This window comes from Lepidochelys kempii, chromosome 4 (genome assembly GCF_965140265.1).
Source record: "Lepidochelys kempii isolate rLepKem1 chromosome 4, rLepKem1.hap2, whole genome shotgun sequence".
NCBI lineage: Eukaryota > Metazoa > Chordata > Testudines > Cheloniidae > Lepidochelys > Lepidochelys kempii.
The window spans coordinates 28,641,422-28,664,271 of record NC_133259.1 but is presented as its reverse complement, the minus strand read 5'-3'; the positions used below and the strand labels follow the sequence as shown (position 1 = coordinate 28,664,271).

The 22,850-nt window shown below is 39.9% G+C and overlaps 1 protein-coding gene across 1 annotated transcript in view; it reads left to right on the top strand.

Moving 5' to 3' along the window:
* Positions 1–22,850, top strand: part of CENPE (centromere protein E) — a 73,350-nt gene that overhangs the window by 37,895 nt on the left and 12,605 nt on the right. The window contains exons 27-36 of the mRNA XM_073340813.1: positions 716–874; positions 2,242–2,463; positions 3,851–3,994; positions 6,446–6,667; positions 7,868–8,017; positions 8,708–8,929; positions 11,971–12,120; positions 12,390–12,611; positions 18,361–18,561; positions 18,648–18,794. Of these exons, the coding sequence (XP_073196914.1) occupies positions 716–874; positions 2,242–2,463; positions 3,851–3,994; positions 6,446–6,667; positions 7,868–8,017; positions 8,708–8,929; positions 11,971–12,120; positions 12,390–12,611; positions 18,361–18,561; positions 18,648–18,794 (1,839 nt within the window). The remainder of the gene's footprint in view (positions 1–715; positions 875–2,241; positions 2,464–3,850; positions 3,995–6,445; positions 6,668–7,867; positions 8,018–8,707; positions 8,930–11,970; positions 12,121–12,389; positions 12,612–18,360; positions 18,562–18,647; positions 18,795–22,850) is intronic.

Sequence of the window (22,850 nt, the reverse complement as noted above, 5' to 3'; positions counted from 1 at the left end):
AGAAATACACGACCAGCCAACCTGTTTTTAAACATTGTAATTTTAGATTTTTCCTTTATGGAACAGTTGTCATAGGAAAAACTTACCTGGTTTATGAATAAATGTCTTGACTCCATTAAGAAAAATACGTGGCAATAAAGATTTAATATCTTTAAGAGATTCAAAATGTTGATTAACTTTCATTTATGGCATTGAATGTGACAAATAGTCCATCCAATATACAAATATTATAATCTTTGACCTCTCCAAATGAGTTGTTAAAGAATTGCTTTGACTTTTCTTTTTGAATAAAACAAAAAAATCAAACAAAACCAACAGCTGCAACAAAAGTCTTCTTAGCAGGGACAAATACTTGGCTTGAAAGAAGAGTAGAGGCACTCAGAAGAGGCTGCATGAAATAGAGGAATTGAAAACCAATAAATCTGGAAAAAAGTTTTCAGAGCGCTCAAACTTCAGGAAACAAAAATTGTCAGGAAACAAAAACTGTAGCACAGGAAAGAGATGATCTGAAAACACGAGAGACTCTCCAAAGTGAGAGGGACCAGTTCAGAGAGGCTATCCAGGAATCAATTACAATAGTAAGAAATGTCCAATTTTAAAACTGTATTAAAAGAATTTAAAGTATCTTTATGAACACTGGGATAGTAAGGTTTTTTTGAACAGACACTTAATGTTCACTTACAACAAATCTTTTTTTCATGTCCTATGCTTAAAGAATGCAGAGATGCAGGAAGAACTGAGAAATGCTTACAGCTCTCTCAAACAGCATCAGGAAACTATTGAGGAGTTGAAAGGAAATATTTCCGAGAAGGAAACTCAACTCTCCAAAGTTCAAGAGACGCTAGGGAAAACAATTAATGATCTGAAGCAGAAGGTAAGACGTAACTTATTAAAAATTTGTTTAACACTGCCTTCTGTGTTCTCTGCAGACTTGTATATAGCAAATTTATGATCTGTGGAATCCTAATTTCAGTTTGTAACTTCACTAAAATATGTCTTTTCCCAACATGGTACTTTGGGTGCTGTCCAACAAAACAAAATACTTCTGAAAAATGTAAAGGGCAGTGAAAACCTAATATAACTAACCTCACAGCTACAAATTGAGTAGGAATTGTAGTAAATAAATGTAACTAACAATTTTGGGGTGAAATTGTGGCTCCATGTGAGTCAATGTTAAAACTCCCATGGACTTCACTAAGGGCCCGGATTTCACCCTTAATATGTATGAGAAGGCTTAGATTTTTTTCTTAACTATCTGGAGGAAATCTTTTGATGTAGTTCTAGATCAATTGCCTACATATTATAAATATTCTTTAAACTACTTTAAAAAGTCCTTTTTGACCCTCAAACTCTAAGGTTATCACAGACAATCTCAAGTTTCTAGGAGCTTTTTAAATTCTGATGCATACATCTAATGTGGTAAAATGAAATCTGAAATATCTGAATATTCACTAGCATAAAGCCTGACAGTAGTGTGAAAAACTATAAATGGGCTTGGATGGATTAGATATTTATCAGTAAATGTTAGTAAACATCTATTTCACACACAACCAACAAAAAAACCTTCAATAATCAAAATTTACAGCTAAGTAAAGTAAGATGACTGTTGCCTGAGAACTTATTACTTTGATTTAAGGTTATTTACTTTGTATATATTGACGTGATGTTGGCAACTTGTTTTTAAGTTTCAAGATTTAGCTTTTTGAATCTCAACGTCTGTCATTAAATAACTGATCCTCCACACTATTGTCTGACACATACCCCACAATTTCCTGAAACTATGAAAATTTAAATCAGTAAAAACTGAAAACATGCTTAAAATACACTTCTGTCAATATAAAAAATTGAATTCTTCTAAGCCTAACCATAAACCACTTTCATGTGACCATAAAATTGGACTGTTGATTTTTCACCCATAAATTACTCAAATAAATCCTATTGAAAACTTTTATTGGGCTGTGATGAAGTCTGTCAAATGTTGCTTTATTTTACTATCAAAGGTTAATAATAAAGGAAATGTCTCATTTAATAGGGTATAAAAAACACTATTGGTAACAAGCCAGTGAACTTACCGGTAGATCATTCCTATGAAGTGTGCACCAAACATGGATTTTTCATAACAGAATCGGTATATTAGGTCGAAAAAAAGCTTTTCTCACTTAAAGTAATCACAGAATTTAATGAAGCTTTTTTTGTGTGCTATACCCTTGATGATCATTCCAATTCTTGTTTTCCTTTTAGGTCATTCAGCTATCTGAAAACCTGACTTTTGTCTCTTGTGAACATGACAAACTACTAGCGGAAAAAGAACGTATAGAACAAACAATGAATGAACGTATATGTCCGCAGCTGCAGGAGGCCTCTTCAGTTACTCAAGAGAGAGATGAGTTTCAGCAAATTCTAGCATGTGTTAGAGCAGAAAGAGACCAGTTAAAGGCGGACATAGAGGAAAACAAAGAGAGGGTATGTATCAAACCTCTCTTTGGGGCTTAAATTTACTTGCAAATGTTCAGAATGGTTTAAACTGTTTTACAGTTGAATTCCTGAAACTGACTCTTGGCCAGGTTCGCTCCCACAATTACCACAGGTTGTGTTTTGCGGTCACCAGAGGGCAATGAAGATTTGACTCTGGCAGCAGTGTTTAGGCATGTTCTTCTACCTGTTAAACAAATGTTCCTAAAACTTTAGAAGTACACACTTAGTTTCTATAACAGCATATAGCAACAGTGATTCTGCATTTAACTTTGAATACAACTATGTAGAACAATCCATGTTTAACGGTAACAGGAGATTTGAGCTCCTGGATAATTCAGTCCAGGTTGAGTTGGATTAGGGGAGGTTAGTCCGAGGAAGGAAACCAATTGGCAACACATTTTCCCCCCTCTATATTAGAAGTAAAACAATGCCATGGTCTCTCAAAGCACAGCATATGTATGCAGCAGATGCCAAAGCTGATGCTCTATTTTATCTGTGATTGTGTTGTACCTGGCTTCATCAATCCTACCTTGTCTGGAAGCAGGTATTCGTGAAAGGCTTGTTATTTTGCTCCCATTAACTTCAGAATCTGATTTTCATCATTTGCAAGGTGAAGCTATTTTCTATAAGTTCAATAAACTCTGGTCAGGAATATAGGTTTTAAGTAAACTTACCAAAGACTGAACTGGAATCACTGATTATAACAGGAATGCTAGTACCCTGACTACTTGGGGAATTGGAGTATCCCAAGTATTTCAGTAGGGTAGCAGACTAGAACTCCTGATGGATCTTAATGGCTTCAAGCTTTAAAGCACTGAAATACTTTTGTACACACTACAGGTGCAAGTGCATAGACCCAAGTAATCAAATTATTCTTCCATTCAGATATTGATCTTAATAGAACAGCAATTGTAAGTACATACATACCTGTTCCATGAAGTGTACTGTGTGGGATTCTTTGCTACTTACCCAGCTTTAGAACATTGAGCTTGAGAAAATTCTTGCTATGATCACTAAGCATGGACTCAGCAATCTCTTCTATTATATTCAGAAAACCATCTGAAAGGCAACCTCCTCATACCCAAATTTACTAGTCTGTCTTAATTGCACATCTATGTTCTTATTTGCCTTTTGAAGTTGGCAAGGATTACATTTCCAGAAAGAGAGCCACCCATGTCCTTTTGGAATGCTTAGAGGTGGGAGGTATCGATAGAGGCTAAACTGAATGTTCATGGCTTTCAAATAACAGACTTAATAGGTATGTTCTCTTTTAGAACCCTTGAACAGTTGTGATTACCGTTCCAATTTGATAGAATACAGTGAAGTCACTTTATAAGTATCATGTAATGTCTTGTGTTTGTCTGTGAAAATTCAGGCAGAAATGGAAAATCTACAGGAGGAGCTGAAATGTCAGAAACAGCAGGTTGATGCCCAGAAGAATTTGATTGTAGAGAGAGAAAAGGAGTTGTTGAAGACAGAAGAAAAACTAACAGAAGAAACAACACAACTTAAAGAGAAGGCAAGTACTGTAGCAAGACAGCAAGGACTACTTTCCAGGATAAAGAACACTTACCCAACATACCGGACAAGTAGCTTTTTGGTTATCTTTGCTAGTACTAAAAACTTCTTATGGGCGAGGTTCAAAAGTCCTTGGCATGTTTTCAGGACAATGGGAGCTGGCTGGATGCTGGACAGTCCTGAATATCTGCCTCACAACTGTCTTCATCCTGATACCTTGGCAACTCTTCCTGCTTGCTCATATAGGAAGATCCAAATCCTGAGTTTGCTGTCAGTGTGTCATGAAAATGATTGAGGTGTCACCCACAGATGACATGAACTATGGGCACTTGGTTAAGAAGCACAAAAATGAAAACTTTCATTCTTATGTTTCTTAGCCATATATAAAAATATAAATAAATCTGTTGCTTACAAGAAGTTTCAGAGAGAGGAAAAAAGTAGTGTCTAACGTTAAACCAGACAAAAGAATGGCCCTTATCCCAGGGAAAATATCTTCCTGGTGTTTAAGGACTCTCATCCTGTGTCACCTAGTAGTTTCTATTCTGACTACGTCCTCAAAGATAAGACTAAGATTGAACAAAAGCATAACAAAACTGTAATTATAGTGCAGGCAATCAGATGCCAGTGCATCAGTACTCATGCTCACAAAAGATACATCCATTCCTTCAAAAGGGAACTTTTGTTTCCAAAGGACCTTGTAGAACAAGAGATAGGAAGTACTTAGCCCTCATTCTTTTTAAAGGTAAAAATGTCATGGTGCTGAGAGTTAAAAGTGACTGTAGTGAAGTATACCTAGTTGGCAGCTTCCTACTTGGAGACTGTATCCTGCAGCAAGGGTGATATCTTCTAGTTAGCTCCTCAGAGGTCAGATGTGGTTAGGACAATGGACAGGAGAGAAACACTCCAAAAAAGATCAGTTCAGTATAAAACAGTTGAACATGAACTTGGGTATCTGACTCTTTTTTCTCCTTCCTTTCGATTCTGAAACTTCATTCCTTCAGAATATGCAGTGGTGTTATATCCTGGAACCAACATGGTTACTAGAGAGAAAAGGTGGGTGAGGTGGTTACCTGAACAATTTAGAGCCCCTCTCCTTTCCGCAGGTCCAGTGGCCCTCTATGGGTTAGTGGGACCTTTTCACAATGAAAGAGCCTTCACACAGTAATACCCTTAATCTATATTTATTAGCAATTAAGCAACAGAATGCACATGCCAAGCATTCCAGTGATCACAACTCCGTAAAGCGGACGGAGTTCTCCTGATGGCCAGTCAGGATCAAATTGTCTGGGGCTCCGGCTTCTGCACAAGTGTGGTGTCATGCAGTGTATCAGAGGTCTAGCAGTTTGTTCTTGAGCTGTCTCCCAGAGTTAAATTCCAACAAACTTTTCTTCTGATTCTTGTGTAATTAAAATGAGAGTTTTTTAATCTGTACCTTAACCAATTATTTCACTCAAAACGTAACTATTAAAAAATACGAACCAATTATTTTACATAATATGACTATACAGAGGTTCACGTGCCTAGGACCTGCCTACCCATATATCTTTTGCATTTTTCAAAGTTTGTTAAAACATTTCAAGGTCTGCTTATTTTTATGACTTGTATGCTTGTTGGTGGGATGCACTCTCAGGGTAGGAATGTTTAATCAGCAGTAGATTGTGACTCCCTACTCTTTCAAATATTCTCTCTTATTTCACAAAATAACCCCTAATGGGCTATTTCCCTAGCAATAGCTACACCTCATACTTTTTACTTATCCTCAAAAGCAACTTCCACCAAGAAACCCTCACAGACACCAGTAAAAAACTTGCTGAAACTCAAGTTGTATCTATCCCTCTTAGTAATGTTGCAGCTGGCATTTTGTTTTATCTGCCTAAGCCAAGGCCAAATTTTCGTGACTATAGATTTTTGTTTCTAATTTATAGTGGCTGAGCATACAAGATGACTGGGGGCGGGTCATGTCAAGTCCAAGTCTCTCCCAACAAGGTAATACCTTTTATTGGACTGACTTCTGAACCTGAAGGACCTGAAGAATAGCTCTGTATAAGCTCAAAAGCTTGTGTGTGTGTGTCTGTCTCTCCCCCCGCAAAGGAAGTCAATCCAATAAAAGATTACCTCACCAACCTTCTGTCTCCTTCAGAATATGGCAAAGACATTAAGTCACAGAAAAACGCCTTGCCCACGCCTTGCCCACTGTGTGTAAATGTTTTTGTTGGGCTATCAATACTAGTTAAATTTCAAAGGGTAATCTGGTGTAGCAACTTGATTATGTGTTTATAAAGAAAAAGAGAGGTAACATTTATTTTTAGACTTTGACTGAATGTTTACATCTGTTCACCATGCTGCTTCCTGTAACTTTTACCTGAATGGTGAAATTTGGGGGGTACGATTTATATGAAAGTTTGTAAACCAAACAAAATTACAATATGTATTCCTTGTATGTTTTTAATAGATAGAAAAGTTGAATGAAGAACTAAACTTAGTCTCTGGTGAAAGGAATCAATTGCTGAGTGAACTGAGAGAAAAGACAGAGGGCGAGAATGAATGTATTCAGCAATTGGAGGAACAAAGTTCCTCATTAACAGCAGAAAGAGACAAACTCCAGCACATGCTGGAGACTGTTAGAGCAGAGAAGAACAAACTCGAGGTGGACCTTCATGAAAGCAATCAGAAGGTACAGCAAGTGTCGAGTAAAGTGTAAAAACATTTAAGTGTGTTGTGTTTTGTTCTTGCAGCCCTCCCGATAGGCCTAGAGGCATCTGACACCAATACCTATGTTAATAGTAATTGTGCTTTTAAGAATGCAGTAGTTAGAGATGCTTTCATCTTTATCTAGGGCTCAATACCTAATTGAGAGCATTGGTGGAAACTTAAAAGGTGTGGCAGGCTTAAGGTATGTAAAATTGTGGAAAATCCTTTATAGTGAGACATAGACTGGAAAATATAGTGATACGCTAAGGTTTGTGTTGAAATGATGTTTATGAACACTTCTGCAGCTGCACAGCTTCTCTCCTTATTCATGACCAACAGATAATGCTTCTCATCTATGCAGTTCACCCAGGGTGAAAACAGGCATGATTCTGTACATCTTTAGCATGGTAGTAAAATTTTTACCAAAAAGATCCAATAGTTCATTACATCAGTTATTTCCTGGTAGTGGACATCCATAGCCAATTGTCTCTAGCAATTGGGATTGCTGGTGCTGTGCATCAGTGCCCTATGAATGGGACTCATCAGGGTGTGTCTTCAGAATGTTCTTTTGAGGACACGCGCTCACTTGCCAGATGCAATGCAAAACTAGGTGTGTCACCCACACTTTGCGTCCAAATGTTACTTTGTGGGCAGGTATAAACAACTAACATGCTGACAGCCAATCCAATTGACTCTCAGTTCCCTTCCAACTTACTATCGAAGCAAGTGTCACAGGATGGGGAGAACACCTGGAGGACTAACTTACTAAAGCTCAAGCACACATCCTTTTAGATCAGTTTAACTGCTCTCAGGTGTGTGTCTGAACAAAAACATAGACATGACCATAATCGGATAAGCAACCTCTCACCAATCATTCTTCCTACTTTAGGCATACTCTCTCCCAGTCACTATCCCTTTCCTCACTTGCCTTGCAAAATTAGCTAGGATTGTATTTGCAAGATGAGTCAATGTCCTTTAGGAATTCCTAGAGGAACTTAGGGTGGGAGGTGTCAGCTGAGAATAAACTGAATTTTCAGGGTTTCCAAACAGCAGACTTAATGAGCACGCTGACTTTTCTCTTTCAGAACCCCTAAAATGAGCACAATTGTTTATCTTTGTAGTTCCATACTGGTAGACTACAAGGAAGTCTCTTAAATATCATCATGTAATTCTTGTGTTTCAGTCTGTAAAAATTCAGGCAGAAATAGAAAATCTACATGAGGAGCTGGAAAAGCAGGTTGATACCCAGAAGAACTTGATGGTAGAGAGGGAAAGGGAGTTGCTGAAGACTGAAGAAAAACTAACAGAAGAAAGAACACAACTAAAAGAGAAGGCAAGTATGATACGAAGAAAGCAAGGACTGCTGCCTAGCTTTCTTTTCCAGGATAAAGAATATTTATCCACTAATGACAGGTTTCAGAGTAGCAGCTGTGTTAGTCTGAATTCACAAAAAGAAAAGGAGTACTTGTGGCACCTTAGAGACTAACAAATTTATTTGAGCATATGCTTTCATGAGCTACAGCTCACTTCATCGGATGCATTCAGTGGAAAATACAGTGGGGAGATTTATATACACAGAGAACATGAAACAATGAGTGTTACCATACACACTGTAACGAGAGTGATCAGGAAAGGTGAGCTATTACTAGCAGGAGAGTGCAGGGCGGGGACCCTTTGTAGTGATGATAATCAAGGTGGGCCATTTCCACCAGTTGACAAAAACGTCTGAGGAACAGTAGGGGGGGAATAAACATGGGGAAATAGTTTTGCTTTGGTAACACCCATTGTCTCTAAGGTGCCACAAGTACTCCTTTACTTATCCACTAAGTTACTTCCTATAATTTACTAGAGATAAAACTCCTGTTCACTCTACCTATTGTTAGATGTTATGACTGAATGTTTGCCTGAATTTGTTCACAGTGCCATTTCCTGTAGCTTATTAGAGTGGTAAATTTGGGGGATACTGTAACTTGGTTTGGTTTTTACAAAGTTGTATGTATTCTTTTTTTGATGTTTTTAATAGATAGAAAAGTTGAATGAAGAACTAAACTTAGTCTCTGGTGAAAGGAATCAATTGCTGAGTGAACTGAGAGAAAAGACAGAGGGCGAGAATGAACGTATTCAGCAACTGGAGGAACAAAGTTCCTCATTAACAGCAGAAAGAGACAAACTCCAGCACATGCTGGAGACTGTTAGAGCAGAGAAGAACAAACTCGAGGTGGACCTTCATGAAAGCAATCAGAAGGTACAGCAAGTGTCGAGTAAAGTGTAAAAACATTTAAGTGTGTTGTGTTTTGTTCTTGCAGCCCTCCCGATAGGCCTAGAGGCATCTGACACCAATACCTATGTTAATAGTAATTGTGCTTTTAAGAATGCAGTAGTTAGAGATGCTTTCATCTTTATCTAGGGCTCAATACCTAATTGAAAGCATTGGTGGAAACTTAAAAGGTGTGGCAGGCTTAAGGTATGTAAAATCGTGGAAAATCCTTTATAGTGAGACATAGACTGGAAAATATAGTGATACCCTAAGGTTTGTGTTGAAATGATGTTTATGAACACTTCTGCAGCTGCACAGCTTCTCTCCTTATTCATGACCAACAGGTAATGCTTCTCATCTATGCAGTTCACCCAGGGTGAAAACAGGCATGATTCTGTACATCTTTAGCATGGTAGTAAAATTTTTACTAAAAAGATCCAATAGTTCATTACATCAGTTATTTCCTGGTAGTGGACATCCATAGCCAATTGTCTCTAGCAATTGGGATTGCTGGTGCTGTGCATCAGTGCCCTATGAATGGGACTCATCAGGGTGTGTCTTCAGAATGTTCTTTTGAGGACACGCGCTCACTTGCCAGATGCAATGCAAAACTAGGTGTGTCACCCACACTTTGCGTCCAAATGTTACTTTGTGGGCAGGTATAAACAACTAACATGCTGACAGCCAATCCAATTGACTCTCCATTCCCTTCCAACTTACTATCGAAGCAAGTGTCACAGGATGGGGAGCACACCTGGAAGACTAACGTACAAAAGCTCAAGTACACATCCTTTCAGATCAGTTTAACTGCTCTCGGATGTGTGTATGAATAAAAACATAGACATAACCAGATGAGATCAAACCAATGGCCAGTGGAATTCAGTATGCCGTTTGACAGTGGCCAGTACCTATTGCTTCAGAGAAAGGTACAAGAAACGATGACTTAGGGGGCAGTTATGGAATAACTTGCCTTTAGGACATGTTTGCTCCTACATTCTGTTGGAGATTAGTTTATCATATCAAAGCATGAACAGTTTATCTTCTATCCAAAACCAGGGTGTAACCACAGTTCAAAGCCTCTTGCTAGAAATGGAAATAATTTACAGGGCAAAGACAAATCTGCTGCCTTTTAAGGCAGTTCACATAAAGGATAGAGAAAAGAGAGCTGAATTCCTCCACTGGCCTAGAAGGCACTTGTTTGGGTTTGATAGACAGTCAAGAAACATCCATTGCACCTGCAGAAAAGATCAGATCTCTAGAAGCAGGGACCCCTTCTTCATCTGGGTCTGTGCTACCTAGTGTTAATAAAATGGGAGGTTGAACACAAGAATGTTGTTAGCTTTGGCTCACTGTTGCTTTATGCTACCTAGACAGAACTCAATCAGGAAACTTTGTTCATTGAACTGGTCGTATTTTGTTTCTAGGCTAAGGAGAAACAAATCTTTGTTTGTACAGTGCCTGGCTCAGTGGGAACCTGGCCTGTATATGTTATTGTAATAAACAAGTTCTGGTGATGTCAGCTACACTAGTTTCTCTGGGATGGTTGATTGGAGTCCCATAACCAAGAACTATAGAAGGTGGGTAACAGGCCCTAGCAGTGTTCTTTTAGGTAGGCACATCAGACTCCCCATAAAATCAGTTGTCAAGATGATGGATTAGACAAGCGTATGCCTAGCCTCTCTAGTCCTAACGGCAGGGTGTAGAATAAGTTCTATCTATATCAAAACCACACTGCTTCTGTTGTGAGGAAGATTGTCATAGCTCCAGAAATCTTTTGACCCAAAATAAATTCTTCTTTCCACAATTCCTATGAAATATTTCTCCCATTTTGTTCCAGTCCTTTGCACCCCTTTGGAAGTTTGTGGCATCAGAGGGCCTTCTTAGAGCTCCAAAAATATATATCAAACCTATTGAGCACATGTGACAATTGTAGCACGTTGATCTCATTCTATCCAAAAGGCCAGGGCCTTGGCATCGCTGCAGGTGAGAAATTGAAATCCTACACCAGTTGGTATGGATCTGTAAGCATATGGAAGAACATCCCTGGAATCAGGACTCCCTATATAGAGTCCCTAGTGGCATTTTGGAAGTAGGGGGTGTCGGAGCATGGTCCAAGAAAGACTTTACAGAGTACACTTCAATTCCTTTGTAGATGCATCCTTTGTTAGGAAGGGGCTACTGGATTCATTCACAGATTATTTCTTAAATTATAAAGGTTTTGCTATGTATGTATGTGTATGTACTTCTATTTCTACCTGTTATTCCACCATAATGCCTGTTAATCTTCCCACCCCATTTCTGGGAATCACTGCTTGCTACTTCCCATTAGTGATGAATAAAGAGAAATTGTGCATCAGAATGAGAAATTTCATATATGATTTTATCCTGCTTCTCTCCGTCAACCCAGCTGGGTGGTCTGGCAAATGTCCGGAATACAATTTGTAACAAATTCCTTTTAGATTTCAGACTTAAACATATAGATGCCATAAGGTTAGTTAATTTAATTTCAAGATGTTGCCCTACAAATGCTGGAGACTGAGTTGAAGGCCAAGACTTAGTCCTAGAGCTTCCAGTAACAACCTTCAAATTCCATGTGTAAGCGGTACTATCCACTTTTGTAATGAATTTAGAGAAGCGACTAACAGAAAATTATCAAGAATTTTTTTTATCTCTTCTGATACTTAGAGAGAACAATTAGATAAGTAACCTCTTATCTATCATCCTTCCTAGTCCAGGCATACTCTTTTCCAGTCACTATCCCTGTCCTCACTTGCCTTGCAAAATTAGCTAGGATTGTATTTGCAAAATGAGTCAATGTCCTTTTGGAATTCCTAGAGGAACTTAGGGTGGGAGGTGTCAGTTGAGAATAAACTGAATTTTCAGGGTTTCCAAACAGCAGACTTAATGAGTATGCTGACTTTTCTCTTTCAGAACCCCTAAAATGAGCACAATTGTTTATCTTTGTAGTTCCATACTGGTAGACTACAAGGAAGTCTCTTAAATATCATCATGTAATTCTTGTGTTTCAGTCTGTAAAAATTCAGGCAGAAATAGAAAATCTACATGAGGAGTTGGAAAAGCAGGTTGATACCCAGAAGAACTTGATGGTAGAGAGGGAAAGGGAGTTGTTGAAGACTGAAGAAAAACTAACAGAAGAAAGAACACAACTAAAAGAGAAGGCAAGTATGATGCCAAGAAAGCAAGGACTGCTGCCTAGCTTTCCTTTCCAGGATAAAGAACACTTATCCACTAAGTTACTTCCTATAATTTACTAGAGATAAAACTCCTGTTCACTCTACCTATTGTTAGATGTTATGACTGAATGTTTGCCTGAATTTGTTCACAGTGCCATTTCCTGTAGCTTATTAGAGTGGTAAATTTGGGGGATACTGTAACTTGGTTTGGTTTTTACAAAGTTGTATGTATTCTTTTTTTGATGATTTTATAGATAAAAATGTTGAATGAAGAATTAAACCTAGCCTCTGGCGAAAGGAATCAATTGCTGAATGAACTGAGAGAAAAGACAGAGGGTGAGAATGAACATATTCAGCAACTGGAGGAACAGAGTTCCTCATTAACAGCAGAAAGAGACAAACTCCAGCACATGCTGGAAACTGTTAGAGCAGAGAAGAACAAACTCGAGGTGGACCTTCATGGAAGCGTGGAGAAGGTACAGCAAGTGTTGAGTAAAGTGTAAAAATATTTCTAAATGTGTAGTGTTTGATTCTTGTAGCCCTCCTGATAGGCCTAGAGGCATCTGACACCAATACCTATGTTAATAGTAATTGTGCTTTTAAGATCACAATAGATGCTTTCATCTTTATCTAGGGCTCAATGCCTGAGTGAAAGGATTGGTGATAACTTAAATGTGTGGTAGGCTTAAGGTATGTGGAAATGTGGAGCATCCATTACAATGAAACGTGAACTTGAAGTTTATACACTGCTATGGTAAGGTGTGTTGAAATGTGCTTATGAATAATCTTTCAGAAATACTTTGTTTGAGGCTGTATTTTCAGGTATTCACTTAAGTTGCAGAATAGGGCAATATACAGAAGTTAAATTGATTTTAAAACATCCAGTGAGTTTTATATTCACTTCATTTCTTTTCATTAAGTGAGTTTAGTGTTTATAAGTGGCAGATGTGTAGCACTAGGAGCTAAAGCACTCTCTTTCATCTACAAAACACATACTGGCCAGGCAGAAGTTTCCCATCACTGTTGTGGAGAGACCATCCTTTAAAATTAGGCTATTTCAGTTTTCGTGCGCAAACATTCATTGCGGGCCCTCTACTGAGATGGCCAATTAGAATAGTTATAGACTCAAGGAGCCCATCTATTTAGCTTAACAAAGAGGAGATTAAAGGGTGAATCAATTAGTGTATAAGGACCTACATATGGAAAAATATTTAATAATGGCCTCTTTAGTCCAGCAGTGAAAGGTGTGACATGATCTAATGGCTGGAAGCTGAAGGTAGACAAATTCAGATTGGAAATAATGCATAACTTTTTTGACAGTGAGATTTATTTATCATTGGAACAATTTACCAAGGATCCTGGTGGATTCTCTATCACTGCCAAATTTTAAATCAGGATTGGGTATTTTTCTAAAATATATACTTTGACTTATTTTGAAAGTTTAGTTATGGGCTGTGTTAAACAGGAGTTCAGACTAAATTATCGCAATGATCCTTTTTGGCTTTAATCTATGAATACAAATTGTGTGGATACTGTTTGTCCCGAATTAGGGTCATACCACTAGATAGGTGTTCAGTAATAACTTCAGATCATTAATGACATCACCTTGATTTCTGTCAATAATAGCAGGCATGCTGGAATCCTGTTTAGTCTTCTGAGCTGTCCAGTCCACCTAATGAAGTCTATTTTAAGTCAGTTGGGTTGTATTATGTAGATACTTATTTGCAGTGTCTCGGAGGATTAATTATAATACTGCACTATAAATGCCTTTTATTTTTATTAAATTAAAGACATTTTAAAGACCACCTGGAGAGAACACATGATCAATAGGATTAATATGTGACTCGAATCAGGAACTTCAGGGTGGTACTGACTTGTTGTAGGGCCTTGGGCAACTTGCCTTGTCCCACTGCCGTACATCAACCATCTGTAAAATAGTGATGAGTACTTCTCATTATATCCCTGGGATACAAGTCAGTCTTGTTTGTAGAACATTTAGCATTTGTATAATTCTTTACATTGTCTAAATATTACTTACAGCTGTTTTCCATTGGCATTTTGTTAGTTGAAGATTAAATTAAATCAAAACTGGATTCTTATTCCACTCTAAAATGGCAGGCCAGCCTAGGAAAGCAAAGTTTGAGCACTGTTCACACTCTGAGGCATGCCTGCAAAGAGTCACTGCAGACCCTCAAATCTTAGTTGCCAGACTGCTTAGAGTCCCATATTCCAGCACTTCACTGCAAGTTGCCTACCTTTTTTTCTTGGTTCAAAATCCCCTCAAAAGTTTGACACATTTTATATACTCTTCACACCCTTATGTTTAACTCAGTCATACCAAGAAGTACAAGAAATCAGTATTTGTTTATCACCTACAGTGCAAAAGGTAAAGCCATTGGTAAACTTTGACTGGCAGATGGATTGGGTGTTGTTTAGCATAAGCATACAAAGCATCAGGAAACAATGGGCAGCAAAGGCTACTGTACAAAGGACATGTAATTCAGACTTAGTGGAAATGATGCAAGGCCAGTGTGGCTGTCTGGTGCTACAAGGACAACCTTCAAACATCTGCAGGTGCTTCTTTTTTGTGAGAGGGGTTCTCTAATCAGGTGGGCCCCAATTAAATCCCTCATGGCTCTTGAGGGATCACTTTCTAGGTCTTCTTTACACCTCCTTCCACTTCCTCCTCCCTCCCCCCATCCCGCCCCCATCACTACACCCCATGCTGGAAGACTAGTGGAGTTAATATGAGTGGAAAAATTCTTACTTACTAACTTCTTGTAAAATGTGTCTACCAATCCATCTTGCCCAATGCCAGTTAACTCTCTCAATAAAAAGAAAAGGAGGACTTGTGGCACCTTAGAGACTAACAAATTTGAGCATAAATACATACAGCTCACTTCATCAGATGCTCACGAAAGCTTAAATAAATTTGTTAGTCTCTAAGGTACCAGAAGTCCTCCTTTTCTTTTTGTGGATACAGACTAACACGGCTGCTACTCTGAAAGCTGTCTCAATAAAGACTTCAAGTTAAGCTAATTCCTTTTTTCTCTGGGTGGTGTTGATACGTTGGGGGATGGGGAATCGCATTTTGAGACCTGACCTCATACTAGGAACAAACTGAAGTTTCCAATTTTTTTCCTCTGGTTTAAGAATCTTATACAGCTTTGGAATCACTTGTCAGGTTGGTAGGACTAATGTCCCCAGTGTCAACTTTCAAATATTTGAGCTGCACTCAGTAGGTGAGGAGAGGACAACCTCTCAGGGAGGTAGAGGAGACATTACTAGAAATAAGGATGCTTGCAGCTAAGAACTGTTCTAATCCAAAGCACAAGTATACAGTAACTCCTGGCTTAACGTTGTAGTTATGTTCCTGAACATATGCTACTTTAAGCGAAACAATGTTAAGTGAATCCAATTTCCCCATAAGAATTAATGTAAATAGTGGGGGGTTAGTTTCCAGGGAAAAAAACTTTTGCCAGACAAGACTATATTTTATATACACAGTATAACTTTTAAACAAACAATTTAATACTGTACACCGCAAAGATGATTGTGAAGCTTGGTTGAGGTGGTGAAGTCAGAGGATGGAAGAGGGTGGGATATTTCCCAGGGAATGCCTTACTGCTAAATGATGAGCTAGCACTTGGCTGAGCCCTCAAGGGTTAACACATTGTTGTTAATGTAGCCTCACACTTTACAAGGCAGCACAAATTGAGGGAGGGGAGACAGCATGACAGAGAGAGACACACCGAGTGTGTGAGAGACGCGCATTGCCCCTTTAAGTACGCTGACCCCACTCTGAGGACATTGCCTTTTTAAGTAGATCAGCAAGTTGAGACAGCAGCTGCTGCCAGCAAGCTCCCTCCATCGTGAGCCTTATTGTGTCCCTCCCTTGCTCGGTGAAGATGGGGTGTCCCCCTCCCACTCCTATACCCCAACATTAGCACCTCTCTCCCTGTGAGCTCCTGTGAGCATCTCCAAGGCAGTGTGGGGAGGGACAGCTGAACTGCCTGGCAACTGATAGCCTGCTTGGGCGGCTGCTGCACAGGGAATGTAGGGGAGCAGGGAGCTGATAGGGGGTCTGCCAGTCCACCCTGGTTCCAAGCCTCCACCAGCTAGCTCCAACAGGCTGCTCTTTCTGCAAGCAGTGGACAAAGCAGGCGGCTGCCAAACAACGTTATGAGGGAGCATTGCACAACTTTAAATGAGCACGTTCCCTAATTGATCATCCACATAACAATGAAACAACGTTAACCGGGACAACTTTAAGAGAGGAGTTACTGTACTTCCTTGTGAAGGCAAAACTATACCAATGTTAATGGCAGATCTATACATTTTTGTATATTTCTATATTTTTACCCATTCAAATTTAAGAAGGCACTGTGAGGAAAATGTGATTTTTTTTGTTTTTCCTCCTTCAGGCATTTCAAAAATCTATTAATCACGGTGTCTCAGTGCCTCAGTGGGTCACAACTGAGAGTGCCAGATTCAGGACAAACTGCGGAGAAATAGGGCAGACTCACCCCAAACTGGTGGTTATTTTATCATTAGTTTATTCTAAGCCAGTAACAAAAGTAAACTTCTGTCTTATCACTCTGGTTAAGAAGTCAGAAAGACAGTCTCCTTAGGCATCCCAGCCCTTGTCTCACTACCGTAACCACTGGACTTTATGATGAGTGGTTACTGAAAGCCAATTTCATCTAATATAGGGTCCTTCCAATCTCAAAAGATGAAGCACTTGGCCAGGTCGGTATATAACTCAGATCTTGCCCAATAATCATGCTGCTGCCAATCCTTTAGTAAATAAAATCAAAAGATTTATTAAGAAAAGAAAAGGAGAGTTAAAATGATTCAATAATGGCAATATCCTTACATCAGGTTTATGGCAGTGATGTTAGACTGCCGACTTGTAAAGTTGCTCTGGCAACTTCCAAAAGATTGGAAGGTCCGCAGTCCAATGTTGTAAATCCACAGTTCAAAGAATCAGGGCAGGAAAGAGGCAAAACGGAGTTATTCCTGGAGTCTTTTATACCCTTTGCCATGTGCCTGGAAACTTTCTATTTCAAACAAAGCTCACAGTCCAGTCTGTGGAAAGTTACTGGCACAAGGTGGAGTCCAGGGTCACTTGAGTATATCACATGTCCTTGCAAAGCTTGACTCTCAGGGGGTAGACACTGGCCCCTTGGAGGCTGAGGCCGTCTGCAGGAAGAGCCATCTGGGCAGAATGAGTTTCTTCTATGGCCCATTGACAGCAAGGTGTCTTTGATGGGCCATGAAACTTGAATAGTCCATTAACAATGTGCTGTCTAGACTGGATATAAACTATCTTGTGGGTGTTACCCCAGGATAAAAGACAATTGTGATGCAGGTACATAGCCAGTATTCATAACTTCAGATACAGTGATAACTGGATTTAAATAGATAATATTTAGCAAGTCATAACTTTTCTATTAACAGTTTTTATATGACATACATACATTGTACAAGATTTGTTGCAATTGTCTAACAGTGGTAGCATCAATGATATACATGGTCTCATTTCAATCATATAAGTCACACAGGTACTCCATGGGAGGACCAAAGAGCCAGGAATAGTCAAAGCAACACTAGTATAGCTTCTCCATATACTTTTTTGCCTCTTCACTTCCATTTTGACCTGTAACATTCAAGCTATTCAACTTGTGCTATCTCCTCAGGTGACACACAGCTCACAGAATAGTTTTTCATTTGTAGTGGCTTCATTCAGTGGAATATCTGGTGTAGATAGGCCAATAAAACCAACTATAAAAATCTATACAATCATCTATCCCTCCTTCTCCTTTCTTATTTCCTTTCATTATTTGTTCTGAGTTTGCAGTAGACGAAGATCCAGTACACTGAAGGTCGGTTGTTTTTGTGTTTTTTTTTAACCTCCTCTTCACTGGTGACCCAAGTCAGGATTTAAGTCTAGGTCTCCAAAGGGGAAATGCTAACCCACAAAATTGATATGATTACTTCAGCTCCAATTCTTATATCACTATGAGAAGGAGAAGGTTTAATTCTGAAATGTCTTTTGTTTCTAATTATCTTTAAATCCTACCTGGGAAGGAGCAACTTAAAAGGTGGTGTTGGATGGGTGTTTGTATGCGGTATTTGACAAAATTGAGTGAATGCTCTACTCTAATACTGAAAGTATACATAATTGGACCAACTCATAGTAATGTTGTTTAACTGTTTCTGTAGGTCAACCAGTTAACTGAGGCATTAAACAGTGTTTCACATGAAAGACACCAGTTAGTGGCTGAAAGAACTAATCACTATCTCCGACTTCAAGATCAGATTTCATCAATTAATCAAGAGAAAGATGAGCTCCAACAAATACTTGAAGGTGTAAAGTCTGAGAGAGACTTGCTCAAGACTGAACTGCAAAAAAATATTGACATGGTTTGTGTCCCAAATACTATTAGATACTAATAGAAGTCATATGACTGTAAAATTAGAGTTTTATACTTGTGCATTTATTTTTTCAGTGCACTGAAACAAATGCAAAACTTGAATGTGCTCTATATGAATTGAAACAGAAGAATCTGAATGATGTGGCAGTTCAAGCAAAACAACCAGATGTCACAGAACTGAGACATGCAGATAGCATGAAAGCAAAAGCCTTGGAAGTAAAGGTAAATATCAGTTACTTAAGTAACTGATGTGTGAAACTGTAGAACTATTCATTCCCTGGTACAATTCTAGAGCAGTATCTTTGTCTGTCTACAACATAATTAAGGTTAAGATGTTGTCACTTTTATTTTTAGTAAAAGTCAGACAGGTCGTGGACAATAAACAGAAATTCATGGGAGCCCATGACTTGTCTGACTTTACTAAAAATAACCAGAGGGTAGGATCGGGCCGGGGGGAAAGGGGTACGTGGCCCTGGCTGCAGGCACTAACAGCTGAAGCCAGAAGTCACAGAGGTCCAGTAAAGTTACTGAATCTGCAACTAAATTGTGTCCTTAAACATAACGTATAATTCTTTGAGCGTTTGCACATGTCCATTCCAATGTAAGTATGTGCATGCCCTGAGCACAGTTGCTGGAATTATTTCCCCTAGTGATATCTGTCGGTTCAGTGCCAATGCCATCTGGTGCCACATGCTCCTAGCGCCGATATAAAGGGTCCTGCTGACCTGCTACCATCGGTTCCTTCTTACTGCCCGTGATGGTTGCTGGAACTCCTCATTGCTCAGGAAATTTTCTCCTAGGGACTCTTCTATTTCTTCAGTGTAAATAGTTATAGTAGTTAGTTTTAGATGCCCCCCATGCTTAGTGGGATCATCCACATCCTGATGCCGGGGCATGCCTTGGTCACCGGGTTTCAAGTTCTGCGCTTCCTGTGATAAGTCTGTGCCTTTTAGTGACCTGCACTCGAGTTGTCTCAAGTGCTTGGGGGAATCTCGGGGGAAAGACTGTTGCCAAATCTGCAGGAACTTCAAGCCCCACACCAAAAAGGACCAAGAAGTAAAACTGAAGGTCCTCCTCATGGGCGCAACTTTAAGACCTTCCTCAGATCCAGACTCTGACTTGGCATGGGTCAGGAATCTCTGCACTAATCTTCTCCGGTGCCTAAGAAAAAGCACCGTAAACGCCAAGAGAAGAGCCAATTTCTGGTGCTGAAGGTGAGCAGACAGGGGGACCGGGAGAGAGCCAGACCCATGTCTGGCTGCTCTTCCTCCATGGCACTGCAACATCAGATGCCTTCAGCTCCAGTGCCACTGCAAGCCCCACTGACACCAGGACAGGAGCCACCTCCTCCAGACAGACAGCATTCTAGCCAGTTTGCGGTACCTTTGACTCCAAAGGCATTTGCAGCAGCCAGGGACCTGCTTTCCATACTGGTACCAGCATCTCCAGACTGTCAGGATTTGGCACAGCTGGTGACAATGAATGGCAAACAGCTGTCGCTAGGATTTCACCCAGTACTGCGGCTGCCATCTAGAGGAAAACCCCTGTTGGCAGCCTCATCACGATCTTCCCCTCAACGTTGATTGCCAGCACTAAAGGGAATGGCACCGCGTTGGTCTCTACACCACAGTTCGTTCTCTTCATCAGACTTGGAAGTGGGATCTTACTCCCCCCGCATCACCACAGCCGCCACGCTGCTCCTCAGGCCATCCCTATGGAACCGCAGCCCCAAGTACAGGGGTGGCTCCAAACATTTGGCCACCACGTCATGGGGACCAGCACCTATGTAATGACTGTTTTGGAACCATTGGTGGTTCCCCTGCCACAGGGCACCAATGCCGGCCTCGTCCTATGTTCTCTTATTTGAACCAACGGCAACATGCTCCTGTGTTTGCTTGTCTATGAACATAGCACTTCTTGTTGCTATCACCTCTGTCTGACAGGTCAGCGAAATTGGAGCCCTTATGGCATACCCCCCTGTATGCAATTTTTCATAAAGACAAGTTACACCATGTCCGCCTCCCAAAGTACCGTCCTCTTTCCATCTTAATCAACCCATTCACCTTCCTTGCTTCTTTCCAAAGTCTCAAAGCAACCAACAGGAGGCAGCATTGCGCACCCTGGACATCAGACAGAACACATTATGCCATCACCCAGCAGGCTAGAGAAGAAGCCGGCTCTGGCTGCGCAGTCTTGCAGTCAGCCTGTCATTGAACTACAAACTCACCTCCTGTACAATTGCTTGGGAGTCGCCTACATTGGTATGGATATGTGCAAGCACTTGAAGGGGAAAAAAACAAACAACTGTTGAACAATCAGTTACAGAAAGGTTATTGAGATGTGTTTCACATGTCCATTCCAAAATGACCCTCCGTCCCCTCTCATCGGAGGCGGTCTGTAAGAAGAAATTGAAAGGGAGCAGGTTGGCAGGGCCTTTTATACCAGCACTATGTGTGCACAGCACCAGGAGGTGCTGGAGCCAACTGATACCACGAAGAGAAAAAATGTTGGCAACTGTGCTCGGGGTGTGCACACAGCTATGTTGGAGTGGACACAGGCAACACATTTTGAACCATTACAGAAAGGTCAATAACCAGTTTATCCGAAGTGATTTTAAATTGTCCTTTTTAGCAGGGTTTTTAGCCTTATAAAAATATTGAGGGGGGTACATGTGTCCTAAAATGAAGTGGTTAAAAGCTCACAAACCATTTGGGAACACTGGTAACAGCTTGTCTGCAGGTAATCTGAGAGACTCTTGAATTGAACTTTGCAGTTAAAATGTCTGATCTTAATTATGGGAACAAAACTGTTTCATAATAGTTTTTACTGAAAAGTTGATATACAAGCACTCTGACTTTGATGTTCTGTAAAACTCCTAGCTTTATTTGAAAATTATAGCTCATATTTAATGAAGCCTTTCTCCTTTCAAAACAGAATAATCTTCTAATCTCTGTAAAACCTTGCTAGTGAGAGGAGCATTTGTACAAAACCTTGGGCAGATTCTGGGGCGTTGCTGATGTGCATAGATCAGGGGTGCGAAGATGCATGGCTTAAGTGGCTTATAGCTTACCTTTGTACTTCCCTGATTCTGCTGCAACTGTGCACAGGGTTAATCTGAACTACATTAGAGAGGCCCAAAGGGCTTCTCCAATTTACACCAGATTTCAGACACTCACATGCTATTGGTCCCTGACCTTGCTTGAAACAGTTGAGTTCCAGTGACGATGCTCTCATGTTGCTGATTGCTGTTCCTTCCAGTACTGTTCTTAACGCAGCTCAACAATCCCACCTGCTGGCCAACTATGTGTCGGATGGTTTGGTTTCAGCAGTAGCACTCATGTGGTTCCTCAAACTACCATAGAACTGGCTTCTGTAAAACATGTATTTGACATAGATAACATTCAAAACCTTGAATGTGTACATGCAAGATGGTGCACATTGGAAGGAATAATTTGAACTACTCATGCACTCATGATGTTTTTCCTCAGATGTCAGTTAATTTACACCTGGGCAAAATTGTAGACAGCTCAATGAAGACCTCTCCTTTTTTGGCTGTTGCTGCACATATAACATCATTTTAGGTTCTGTAAGGAAGAGAATGATAGATACTGAAAACTTGAGAACACATCACATAAATCAGTGGTACGAACTCTCATTAGAATACTTCATGTTCATTTTTGGTCACCCCATCTCTCAGAAAGATACAATAGAAACAAGCGCCTAAACAGGTGATGAGAATGAGGAATGGAAAAAGTTCCATATGAAGAGTGTGAGAATGAAAGACTGTGACTGTGATGAATAAGTTGGTCCAAAGAGAGAAAGTAACTAATTTATGTAAATAAAGTAAACTTGGGTACTTCTATTCATCCCATCCTTTTTCATAATACAAGAACAAGGAAACATTTAATGAAACTGAAATACAATCAATTTTTAACTGATGAGGAAAATAGGAATTGCCATACTGGGTTAGGCCAATGGTCTAGCTAGTCCAGGACCCTGACTGACCGTCTCCAGCTGTTTTGAGGAAAGGATAGCTGTAGCTCACGAAATCTTATGCTCAAATAAATTGGTTAGTCTCTAAGGTGCCACAAGTACTCCTATTCTTTTTTGCGGATACAGACTAACATAGCTGCTACTCTGAAACCTGCGGTAGGTAGTTATTGAATAACCTGACCGACAGGAGAAGCTTCTTCCTAGCATCCATGTCCTGAAGACTTTTTTGGACCCTCTTCTTCTAGAATGTTAGTAATTTTTCTACGATTACAACACTGGATATCT